This window comes from Macaca nemestrina, chromosome 7, assembly GCF_043159975.1.
Source record: "Macaca nemestrina isolate mMacNem1 chromosome 7, mMacNem.hap1, whole genome shotgun sequence".
NCBI lineage: Eukaryota > Metazoa > Chordata > Mammalia > Primates > Cercopithecidae > Macaca > Macaca nemestrina.
Genome location: NC_092131.1, coordinates 136584126 through 136597009, shown reverse-complemented (window position 1 = coordinate 136597009; position 12884 = coordinate 136584126). Strand labels below are relative to the sequence as shown.

General features: G+C 51.1%; 1 protein-coding gene across 5 annotated transcripts in view; it reads right to left on the bottom strand.

The window, feature by feature from the left end:
- The window catches only part of LOC105488419 (immunoglobulin superfamily DCC subclass member 4), a 43880-nt gene extending 40662 nt beyond the window's left edge, over positions 1-3218 (bottom strand). The window contains exon 1 of one of the 5 annotated variants that reach the window (XM_011752435.3): positions 3067-3218. In XM_011752435.3, the coding sequence (XP_011750737.2) occupies positions 3067-3136 (70 nt within the window). In that variant the 5' untranslated portion in view covers positions 3137-3218. Of the gene's footprint in view, positions 1-2230; positions 2651-3066 lie in introns of those variants that run through there. The other 4 variants (XM_071101200.1, XM_011752451.3, XM_011752443.3 and 1 more) reach the window with 4 other exon arrangements.
- Between the last annotated feature and the right edge of the window lie 9666 nt (positions 3219-12884).

Sequence of the window (12884 nt, the reverse complement as noted above, 5' to 3'; positions counted from 1 at the left end):
TATGACTGACCTCTAGGTTCCCCACCCTCCGAATTCTGACTTGAGAAGAAGGGAGAGGCGAGAGCACCACCTTTGTGCATGTGATAAGAACAGAGCTCGGCTTCTTGCCACTCGCTCACACACGGGTCCCAGTCCCTGACACAAGAACAGTATTGGGAGGAGATGGGCAGGCACAGGCATCATCCTAACCCCAATATCAGTCCTTCATTCTGCCTCATGTTTTTGTTTTGTTTTGTTTTTTGAGACAGAGTCTCACTTTGTCGCCCAGGCTGGAGTGCAGTGGCACGACCTCAGCTCACTGCAACCTCCACCTCCCAGGTTCAAACGATTCTCATGTCTCAGACTCCCAAGTAGCTGAGATTACAGGCATGCACACCACACCTGGTTAATTTTTGTATTTTTAGTAGATCTGAGGTTTCACCATGTTGGCCAGGCTGGTGTTGAACTTCTGACTTCATGTGATCTGCCTGCCTCAGCCTCCCAAAGTGCTGGGATTACAGGCGTGAGCCACCGCGCCTGGCCTATTTCTTACTTTCCTCTCTCTCACCCTCTACAAATTCAATCTATCCTCAAGTTCTACTGATTCTATTTCCTGAAAACCTCTGGAATGCAGCCACTGCAGCTCAACCCCAACTGCCACTATGCTAGTTGCCACCATCCTCTCTTCTGGATTGCCACAACAGCCTCCGAGGAGCTGAGGAGCTGGAGCTTCCTGCCTCCAGCCCCACCCAATCCATCCCCACACTGGCTGCAATGAGATGATGCAAAGCTGATCTTAAATCCTGTCAAGGGCTCACGGGCACTCTCAGGCCAGAAACCTTGGTGGGCCCTGGAAAGCCCTTTGTGAGCTGGATCTAGCTCCCCTCTTCAGCCTCCTGTCTTGATACTCCCTGATCTCCTTCCATGCTTCCCCCACCTGCCCCACACCCACCCCTTGTCCCTAAACTCCAGCTAGCTAGATTTAGTTTAATCCAATGATCTAAACTAAATCACCTCTGAACGTTTGCACATGCTGTTCTCTGGAAAACTGTCCCCATCATCATTCTCCTACGGGGCTAACTCCATGTTGGGCTCTACTATTCATCACTTTCTTCAGGAAGCCTTTGCTGACCTTCCCAGACCGGTATAAGAGCCCCTCCTCCTTGCCTCTTCCCCGGCACTGCAGGGGACTTGTCAGTTTCCCCCTCCACCGGACTGAAAGCTTTGCACCAGGGACGAGGTCTGCCTCCTTATTTACTATATTCTAGGCACTAGGCACAAGCTAGCTTACAAAAGGTGCTCCATAAATATTTGTTGAATGAATGAATGACCTCGGTACAGATCAGGGTGGCTAGTCATAACTCGACTGGAGTGTCCCCAGGCCTGCTGAGATTTGGAGGACCAGGGCAAGCTGTTGTAGCCGCTCACACTGCAACCAAGAGACGTCGCAACTCGGTCCCTCGCCTACTTTGTGCACTCGGGAGCAGGGAGAGGCCAGGGAAGCTGGGTCCCTCGCAGGAGGTCCTAAAGGCATTGGATAATGCGCCGGTGCGGTTCCCAGCCGTGATGCGGCTTTGCTGTGTGACCCTGAGCTCGTTCCACGAGCCCTCGGAATAGCGGAAGGTGGGGCAGGGGAAGTATTCCTTAATCCCCTGAGCTCCGGGAGGACAGACGCCTCTCTGACACTTCTCCGCCCCTTTCACCTGACAAGCCAGGGCCCCCGGCTCCCCTGGCCCAGCAGCCGAAACCCAGCCCCGCAGCTGCCTCCAGCTTAATCCGCGGTTGGGACTGGAAAGGGGCGTGTCTTTGTAGGGACAGAAGGGGTCCGAGCAGTTCCCGGCACTTTCCCACCCGCTGTTTGGTTTTCCTGGAGATGGGCCTGGGGCTGGCCAGGCGAAGTCTCCTTCCCCCGCCTCCCTCCCACGTGGCCTGGCTGAGTCTCTCTGGAAAGCCGCAGCAGCTGGAGAGAAATCCCCCTCCCCACCCCCACCTCCAAGTCCCTCCCCGACTCTCCCCGGACACATCCTCAGCTCCCCCCTCCGCGGGGAAGGCGAGAACTAGGCGAACAAAGCGGCCAGCCCATCCCCCTCCCAGCCCTGCCACCTACACTCTCCATGGGCCACCCCCAAACGCACACCGGACAGGAAGCAACAGAGCTGTGGGTGGAAGCGGGAACCCTAGATACACACCCTTGGGGACTCCGCTCTCCCCTCCCCAGCCCTTTCTCCAGCTTGGACAACTCTTGACTTACCCCGTACCCACTCCGCACTGGGCTGCGGACTGGATGAGGCCCTGCTGACCTCGTCCACGCTTCCCGGGTCGGCCCCTGGAGGGTGGGGCCGGGGTGACACGCGTCCCATCCTGAGAACGAGCGCTGGACATGTCCACGAAAGCAAATGGTTTCCTGCCCCCTCCCCCAGTCCACTGCGGGCTACAGGTTTTGGGGAGCAACACCTCCCCCTACCCCTCCTTAACCGACCGAGGAACCACACCCACTGGGCAAAGTTGAGTGTTGTTTTATCACCCCCCCCCAGTCAATCGGCATCCATCGCTCTGTCCCCCACTACGGGCAAGGACACTTCCCAAATGCCAAGGCCAAATATTAGCTCAGCCCCATAAACACGATTGCACACGCACCCGACCCAAATGGAGGTGCAGACACAACCCCAGTCCCCTCCTCTTTCACACACACTCTCAACCCAAGACACGCGCAGGCAAGGCAGAGCCCGCCCCGCGAAAGCCACCGACACCGCAGCTACCCGCCCCGCCGATGCCACGCCGCGACCGTGGCACGCACTGCGGACACGGCGGGAGCACTCCCAACACACACACACACACACACACACACACACGACTCCAGACTCTGCGAACCAAAGACACACACTCAGTGCGGACAAGCACGCGCCGCAAACGACCCCCGGCCGCAGCTCGCAGATCCCCGCGCAGGCACCGCGGGCACCGGGACGCGCAGTCCCCGCACTTGCTCGGGACCCAGGCTCGCGCCAGCCCCGCAGCCCGATGCAACCCAGGGCGCGGGCGCACCCTCACGCCGCAGCCGCTCCCGTCTCTCCGGGCGCCCACCCTTACCGCGCGCGGCCAGCAGGCAGAAGGTCAGCGCGAGGAGCCCGCGGCCGCGGCCGGCGTCCCCCCGCGCCATGGGGCTGGGCTCGGGCCGCCGCCGCCGCCGCCTCCCCGCGCCTCGGCCGCCGCCGCGGGGGGAGGGCGCGCCGGGCGTCAGTGGCCCGGGGAGGCGCGGCGCCGCGGGCGGGGGCGCGGCCTCGGGGGCCCGGGCCCGAGCTGGGGCCGGCGCGGGGGCCGGGGCCGCTGCCGCCTCGCCCGCCCCTCCATCGCCATCTTGGGCAAGCGGCCCGGGCGGGGGCGCCCGGCGAGTGCGGCCGCCCTGGCCCGGCCGGGGACCCTGCGCCCGGGCGCCACGGCCCTGCGCCGCGCGGGGGCTCTGCTGGGCCCGGGTCTGTGTCCCGGTGCCTCGCCCTCTCCGGGTCGCCTCGGATGCCCATGAGGCCGCCTGTTGCTGGGTCTGTCTCTTAGTCTCCCTGTCTCTGAGTCTCCTTGTCTCTCTGCCTCGGCGTCTCTATTTTTTCTCCCTGTTGGTGCCTCGGGGTCTCCTCCATCTCCGTTCCAGGCTCAGGGGAGGCAGATTCAGGGCCACGGTCTTTGTCCGAATGGCCCCCTTGCCACCCGAGCCCAGTCCATTCCAGCACAGGTCCTGGCCTGAATGCTGGTTCGCTTCTCCACACGCAGCGCAAGCCGACCCGCGGAGATCATGATAGTTCCTCCTCATCCCCATTTCCACTGCCATCCCAAACCAAGGGCTTCTCTTGGCCTCCTTCCCTTGCTTTGGCAGTAACCAACAGAGGCAGGACACTTTTACGCTACCTTCAAGCACTACCATATTCAGAAGTCGCCGCATGGGGAAACTGAGGCTGGAGGCTGTGAAGTGACTTGCCCAAGGACAGGAGTCTAGGGAGCAGCAGTTGCAGGACCTGAACCTTGGTTTTCTGACTTCAGAAGGTCATCTCCACTCCCTCACCCTGCATCTGCTGTCCAGTATTTACTGAACTACCCTTTCTCTCATTCTTCAAAGGTAGTTTCTCTAACCTACCTAGCCAAACTGCTTGCCTCAGTATCCCGCAAATATTTCTTGTTCTACAGCCAAGGGTTCAATTGTCAGGCTAGGGTGGGGAAGAGTACAGATTTCCATGACCTAATTAAGGTCCTTTCCAACTCCAAGATGCCATAGTTCTTCCCTTCCAAGTGTTCCTGTGACTTAGAGCCATCTTGTCTCTACGCCTATCTGTTGTCAGTTAACCCTGAATAATCTCTGGTGCTTTGCATATCTAACAGGCCTGGCGTTTATTCATTCATTGCGACGCCCCATCTTCACTTGCCCTATCAGCAGCATTTGACTTAGTGGATCACTCACTCTTCCTTGAAACACTTACTTCCCTTGGTGATCTCATCTGGTCCTCAAGGCTTTAAAGAGCATCTTTATGCTAATGATGTCCAAATGTATACTTTCAGCCTAGACCATCTTTCCTGAACCCCGGACTTGTGTATCCAGTCATCTATGCCCCAGTTCCTTTAGCTGTCTGGTAGACAAAATTATCCTGATCTTTTCTATCCATCTTTCTCCTCCCACAGTCTTCCTCATCTCAGTTCCTAGCAGCTCCATCTTTTCCTGTTGCCCAGGTCAAAAATGTACAGGCCGGGCGTGGTGGCTTACGCCTGCAATCCCAGCACTTTGGGAGGCCGAGGTGGGAGGATCGCTTGAGGCCAGGGGTTCAAGACCAACCTGGCCAGCATAGCGAGACCCCCATCTCTGTTTTTAAAAATGTAGAGTCATCTCTTACTCTTCCTGTTCAGATCCTTCACCCTCCACTTACTCACTGTGGCCTTAGTCCAAGACCTGTCACCTTTCACCTGGATTGTCGCAGTAAACTCCTCACTGATCTCTTTCTGTCCTTGTCTTCCTTGAGTGTTTTTCTCAATAGAGCAGCCAGAGTGATCCTGTTAAAATGAGATCATGCCACTTCTCTGCTAGAAACCCACCAGCGGCTCCTATGTCAGAGCAAACGCCAAAGTCCTTATTGTGACCCACAAGGCCTATCTGATCTGTAGGCTTGTTTTACTCTCTGACTTCCCCTTTGATACCACCCCTTCTGCTCACCACCTCTCCAGCCACACCATCCTCCTTGCTGTAACTTGATCGCAGGCAGTCTCCTCCCCTCCAGCCTGAAGACCTTTGTCCGGCCAGTGCAAGTCTAAAGGTCTGTTCCCTCATACTGGATACCCTAAATGCTTTCTCACAACTCCACCAGCACTCTTCCTATCCCCTTTCCCTGCTGTCTATTCTTGTCTTTAACTGTGACTTTCTTTTTTGTTTTGTTTTCTTTTTTTTTTTTTTTGAGACAAAGCCTTACTCTGTCCCCCAGGCTGGAGGGCAGTGGCTCACTGCAACCTCTGCCCCCTGGGTTCAAGCGATTCTTGGGCCTCAGCCTCTCAAGTAGCTAGGACTACAGGCCTGCGCCACCACACCCAGCTACTTTTTTGTATTTTTAATAGAGACGGGGTTTCATCATTTGGTCAGGCTGGTCTTGAACTCCTGATCTCAAGTGATCCACCTGCCTTGGACTCCCAAAGTGCTGGGATTACAAGCGTGAATCACCACGCCTGGCCAACACTTGTCCTTCCCTCCCTCCCTCCCTTCCTTCCTTCCTTTCTTTTTTTTGATGGAGTCTCATTGTGTCACCCAGGCTGGAGTGCAGTGGTGCGATCTCAGCTGACTGCAACCTTCGCCTCCCAGGTTCAAGCGAGTCTCCTGCCTCAGCCTCCCGAGTAGCTGTGATTACAGGTGCCTGCCACCACGCCCGACTAATGTTTTGTATTTTTAGTAGAGACAGGGTTTCACCATGTTGGCCAAGCTGGTCTCAAACTCCTGACCTCAGGTGATCCACCCACCTTGACCTCCCGAAGTTCTGGGATTACAGGTATGAGCCACTGCACACAGCCAACACTTGTAACTTACTAACATGCTCTACATTTTACTTATTTTCAATCTGTTTCCCCACTCCCCACAATCACAATGTGTGCTTCATGAGGACAGGGATTTTTTTTTTTTTGCTAGGTTCACTGCTGAATGCTAGGCAGCTAAACCAGTATCTCTCACTGTGTAGGTGCCAGGGAACTCAGATAAAAAATACAAGTCACTGCCCACAAGGACAGTAGTGTCCTAAATGGCATGGGGTGGCAGGGAGGATGGAACAAAAGGAGGAGGGATTTACTGTGTGTGGAGTGTGGGGACATGGAGGTTGAGAAAGAATGCTTCACAGAACTATTGATTGTTGTGGATGTTTGACATGGGTCTGGACAATTGAAAAGGCTAGAACTGACAGGGTGGTGGAAGAAACTCCCTCTGCAGAGGCCCTGGGCTGTGAGAGCATAGGGAAGCGTGCTCTTCCTGCCTGGAAATGGCATATCCCGTCATTGATTCAAGGGGCACCTGTTATGGGTTAGGCCCTGCTCTGGGCACTGGGAGCAGACTGGTGAGCAAGAGGAATCTTGCCTGAATGGTGCTTAGGCTACTGAGGGAGATGGACAAATGTGATACAGTCTGTGATGGGGTACAAGGAGGAGGGGCACTCAGGCCAGACCTGGGGGAAGCAGAGAAATCTTGTAGGAAAGACAGTGTAAGCAGAGTGCAGGAGGTGTGGACTGGGCAGGACAGCAGGGGCAGGACATGAAGCCAAACAGGGAGACCAGGGCTGGATGGACTGGCCTCATAGGTTATCTAGAAAGCAGTTGATTTAACTGTCTACTGAATGAATGAATGAACAAGATGTTGCCATATAGAGAGACTAATTCCACCAGCCACACACAAAAATCCAATTAATTTATCTATATTCATATCTCATTACACGGACTCTGGGTGGGGAGTAAATGTGAGAGGAGGAGGGATGGAGTTACAGGTTCAGGCCAGTCAAGCCCAGCAGAAGGAGTCAGAACCATGGTTCTTGTCCTGCCTTGGTTGCAGACTTGCTGCATGACCTCGGGCAAATTCCATCCTCTCTCTGGGCCTCAGTTTCATCACTGAGACAAAAGGGTTGGGGTATGATGCACATTTCTAACCAGTTCCAGAGTTCACAACATTAAAAGTGGATATAGCACCTGTTTTAATTTCTTTTTAAAAATCAATCAGGCTGGGCACGGTGGCTCATGCCTGTAATCCCAACACTTTGGGAGGCCGAGGTGGGTGGATCACCTGAGGTCAGGAGTTGGAGACCAGCCTGCCCAATATGATGAAATCCCATTTCTACTAAAAATACAAAAATTAGCCAGGCGTGGTGGCACACACCTGTAATCCCAGCTACTCGGGAGGCTGAGACAGGAGAATTGCTTGAATCCAGGGGGCGGAGGCTGCAGTAAGCCGAGATGGCACCATTGCACTCCAGCCTGGGCAACAAGCGCGAAACTGTCTCAAAAAAAAAAAAAAAAAAAAAAAAAAACCAACTCAGTAATAAAATATTCTATTATTTTCCTCTTTCAACTGGTAACATGGAAAGCTTCCAAGGGTATATGGGGTGTTACAGGGTGGCAGTTAGTGGAGGGTGGAAGAACATGCTCAGATAAACATGGTTCACTGTCATGGTTTGTTTTTGTTTTTGTTTTTTTTGAGACAGAGTCTTACTTTGTCGCCCAGGCTGGAATGCGGTGGCACGATCTCAGCTCACTGCATCCTCTGCCCCCTGGGTTCAAGAGATTCTCCTGCCTCAGCTTCCCAAGTAGCTGGGACTACAGGTGCGTGCCACTACTCCCAGCTAATTTTTTATTTTTAGTAGAGACAGGGTTTCACTATGTTGGCCAGGCTGGTCTCGAACTCCTGACCTCAGGTGATCCACCCGCCTTGGCTTCCCAAAGTGCTGGGATTACAGGAGTGAGCCACCGTGCCCCACCCACTGTCATGGTTTTTATCATTAAACGGCTTTAACTTATTTTCATACTTGGTTATTTATACACTGTTTAGTTTATAGCCACGTGGGACCATAAAAAATATATGACAGGCTGGGTGTGGTGGCTCACGCCTGTAATCCCAGCCCTTTGGGAGGCCAAGGCAGGCAGATCGCTTGAACTCGGGAGTTCAAGACCAGCTTGGGCAAAATGGTGAAACCCTATCTCTACAAAAATACAAAAAAATTAGCTGGGTGTGGTGGCGTGTGCCTGTAGTCCCAGCTACTTGGGAGGCTGAGGTAGGAGGATCTCTTGAGCCTGGGAGGCAGAGGTTGCAATGAGTCAAGATTTCACTACTGCACTCCAGCCTGGGTAACAGAATGAGACCCTGTCTCAGAAAAAACAAACAAGCAAGCAAAACAAAACAAAACAAAACTCAATCACTGACAGGTCAAAAACCAATTTTTTTTCCCATTAGTTTGTTTGAGACAGAGTCTTGCTCTGTTTCCCAGACTGGAGTGTGATGGCATGATCACAGCTCACTGCAGCCTCAACCTCCCGGGCTCTAGTGATCCTCCCACCTCAGCAGCCCCCAAGCAGTGGTATGTGCCACCACGCCTGGCTAATTTTGATATTTTTTTTGTAGAGGTGGGGTTTTGTCACATTGCCCAGGCTGGTCCCAAACTCCGGAGCTCAGTAGCAGTCTGCCTGCCTCAGCCTCCCAAAGTGCTAGGATTATAGGAGTGTGCCACTGTACGTGGCCTAAAAAACACTGTTTAAAAAAAAAATTTAATGACAACTGAATCTAATTTGGCTTGTTGTTTACTGGAAAGACAAATCATCCATATCCACAGTATATTTTTTTGTGGGGAATACTTCCCAATAAATCCTAAAATCTTTTATTTCACATCTCAGAAATAAAACTCAGGAAATTTAAAATATTTAACACAAAATGCAACCATATTATAGAAGCAATTTTTGTCTGTTTTTGGTCCTGTAACACACTATTATTAATTTCTTTTACTTTTTCTTTTTCTTTTTCTTTTTTTTTTCTTTTTTTGAGATGGAGTTTCACTCTGTTGCCCAGGCTGGAGTGCAATGGAATGGTCTCAGCTCACCACAACCTCTGCCTCCCGGGTTCAAGTGGTTCTCCTGCCTCAGCCTCCCGAGTAGCTGGGGACTACAGGTGTGTGCCATCACGCCTGGCTTATTTTTGTATTTTTAGTAGAGACAGGGTTTCACTATGTTGGCCAGGCTGGTCTCGAACTCCTGACCTCGTGATCCGCCCACCTTGGCCTCCCAAAGTGCTGGGATTACAGGCGAGAGCCACTGCACCCAGCCCACACTATTACATTTCATTGTATATTTGGTCCTCAAACCACATTTATATGTAGTTTTGTTTGTTAACAAATCATGCCTTTCTTTTTCTCTTTTTCTCCTCCTTTCTTTTTTGAGACAGGGTCTTGCTTTATTGCCCAGGCTGGAGTGCAGTGGCACGATCTTGGTTCACTGCAGCCTCAACCTCCCAGGCTTAGGTGATCCTCCCACCTCAGCCTCCCTAGTAGCTGGAACCACAGGCATGCACCCCCCCACACCCAGCTAGCTTTTGAATTTTTTGTAGAGACGGTGTCTCACTACATGAGCCTAAGCTGGTCTTGAACTCCTGGGCTCAAGCAATCTGCCCGCTTTGGCCTCCCAAAGTGCTGGGATTACAGGCATGAACCACCGTGCATGGCCCCTAATTACCTTAAAATCAGCATGCATCATTTATTAAATGAGTAATATGGCTTTTAAAATAATCAATTAAATTTAAATATTTTAAAATTACCTTGAATTAATATGTTGTTAAAAAAAATTTTTTTTTTCTTAAAATAACTTCCCTAAGACAGTTCTAGGACAGAAGTGACATCTTGGGAACAGGTCAATGTAGTGGTTAAGAGAATGGGACAGGGCTAGAATTCTTGTAGGTTTGACTAGGTGGATAGGATACTACTAAATGAAGGGAACATGGGGGAGGAACAGAACCTAGGAGAGGGAAGTGAATTGGCCTTTTAAACAAGTTGAGTGTGAGGGCCCTGTATGACATCCAACTGACAGCATTAAAAGTGCTGGAAATGTTTCTTTTTTGTTTCTTCTTTTCTTTTCTTTTCCTTTCTTTCTTTCTTTTTTTTTTTTTTTTTTGAGATAGAATCTTGCTCTGTCACACAGGCTGGAGTGCAGTGGCACACTGCAACCTCTGCCTGGCTTCAAGTGATTCTCGCTCATGTTTCAGCCTCCCACATAGCTGGGACTACAGATGCCTGCCACCATGCCTGACTAATTTTTGTATTCACCCAGGCTGGAGTGCAGTGGTGCGATCTTGGCTCACTGCCTCCTCTGCCTCCCGGGTTCAAGCGATTCTCCCGCCTCAGCCTCCCAAGTAGCTGGTATTACAAGCACACACCACCACACCTGGCTAATTTTTGTATTTTTAGTAAAGACGAGGTTTCACCATGTTGGCCAAGCTGTTCTCAAACTCCTCACCTTAAGTGGTCCACCTGCCTCGCCTCTCAAAGTGCTGGGATTACGGGCATGAGCCACTGCGCCCGTCCAATTTTTGTTTTCTTTAGTAGAGATGGGGTTCTGCCATGCCAGTCTCGAATTCCTGACTGCAAGATGATCCACCCGCCTAGGCTTTCCAAAGTGGCTGGGATTGCAGGTGTGAGCCAAAGGCATGAGCCACGGCACCTGGCCTAGAAATGCGGTTTCAATCTGAGCAGAGAGATCAGAACCAGGGAAAGTATTTTGTGAGCTGGTACTTCTCCGATCAGAGCACTGAAGACACTTTATTGTCATCCTTTGTTAAATTGTCTGGCTCTACTGCTAGACAGCAAGCCCATTGTGGTGGGAACCATGTGTCCTCCCATCTCGCTGGCATCTAGCACAGTGCACAGAAGACAGTCAAATCCCAATGAATGTTTTCTGAACAAATGTTTTTTAAAAGTTACTTCTTTATTATAAACCATGCAAAAATGATGAAAAATTCATTTATTGTATTATTTGACTTTTTTGGAGAGACAGAGTCTCCCTTTGCTGCCCAAGCTGGATTTAAACTCCTGGCTTCAAGTGATCCTCCCACCTCGAACCTCCCAAAATGCTACGATTACAGGCTCGAGATATCTGGGCCAAAAATGATGAAAGTTCTAAACCTCTAAGCAGGGGACAAGAGAGCACATTATTGTGAATGGGGTTTGAGCATCAAAAAAATGTTGGGAAGCACTTACCTGAGTCATCTCTAAAATGTCTGTTGGTTCTCTGACTCTAAATCAAGAATATATGGATGACTTGCTCTGTAGACCAGCAGTGGGGGTCCATGGTACTCATATCATTCTAGACTAGATAACAGAATCCACCACTGTGGTGGTTTTAGAATATGTCTACAAATTATTTGACATTCCTCCCTTTAAGAAGTAGAGGCCAGGTGTGGTGGCTCACACCTGTAATCCCAGCACTTTGGGAGGCCAAGGTGGGTGAATTACCTGAGATCAGGAGTTTGAGACCAGCCTGGCCGACATGGTGAAACCCCGTCTCTACTAAAAATACAAAAATTGGCTGGGCATGGTGGTGTGTGCCTGCGATCCCAGCTACTTGGGAGGCTGAGGCAGGAGAATCGCTTGAACCCAGGCTTCAGTGAGCCGAGATTTCACTACTGCACTCCAGCCCAGACAACACAGTGAGACTTGATCTCAAAAAAAAAAAAAAAAAAAAAAGAACAGAATGTGGCAGAAGTGATACTGCCTGGTTTCTGAAGTCTGTCATAGAAGGGGCTACTGCTCCTGCACTGCTTTCTCTTGGGGAACATGCGCCTTTGGAGCCCTGGGCCACCATGTAAGAAGTCTAGCCACTTTGAAGCCATCATAAGAGAGACCATGTGGGGAGACCCCATGGAGGCAGAGGGGCTGGAGGGGCCCCAGCTGTTCCAGCCTCCAGCTGTTTGATACCTTCCAGCCCAGGAACCACATGTGTAAGTGAGGAAGCCTTCTCGACTGCTCTAGCCCAGCCATTGTCTGACTGCAACCACATAGGAGACCCTGAGCCCAGCCAACCCCCAGCACTGTGAGAGATAGTAACAACAAATGACTGTTGTTTTTTTTACAGCACTAAGCTTGGAGTGGTTGGATAGATGGTAACAGACCTGATCATCAGTACAGTTGCTGGAATCTTTACCGGGTTGGGTTCACTATTAGAACCACTCACTGCCTCCCCCATTTATCCCCTTTTAAGGAAGATGCAAAAGATAGGTATGTTTCTAATATCTTCACCCTTCATATTCAAAATTATCATCCTCATTGCTCCCCTGCCTAAACCCTCTGAGTAAGCAGGATGGGTCTCATTTCACCCTGAGATGCCTTTCCACACCTTTCTCATCAAGTCTCTAATCAATTTGTGGAATTATGGGATATTTTTCTTTTCTTTTCTTTTTTTTTTTTTTTTTTGAGACGGAGTCTCGCTCTGCCGCCCAGGCTGGAGTGCAGTGGCCGGATCTCAGCTCACTGCAAGCTCCGCCTCCCGGGTTCACGCCATTCTCCTGCCTCAGCCTCCCGAGTAGCTGGGACTACAGGCGCCTGCCACCGCGCCCGGCTAGTTTTTTGTATTTTTTAGTAGAGACGGGGTTTCACCGTGTTAGCCAGGATGGTCTCGATCTCCTGACCTCGTGATCCGCCCGTCTCGGCCTCCCAAAGTGCTGGGATTACAGGCTTGAGCCACCGCGCCCGGCTTATTTTCTTCTTTGTGCTTTTCTATGTGGTTTTTTTTTTTTGTTTGTTTGTTTTGTTTTTCAAACTATCCACATTGAACACTTATTTTTGTAAGGAGAAATAGTAAATGTAACATAGAGAGGAAAAAATACCTATAACCCTCAGTTTGGGATGATGAAAATATTCTGGAGGTAATAGTGATGG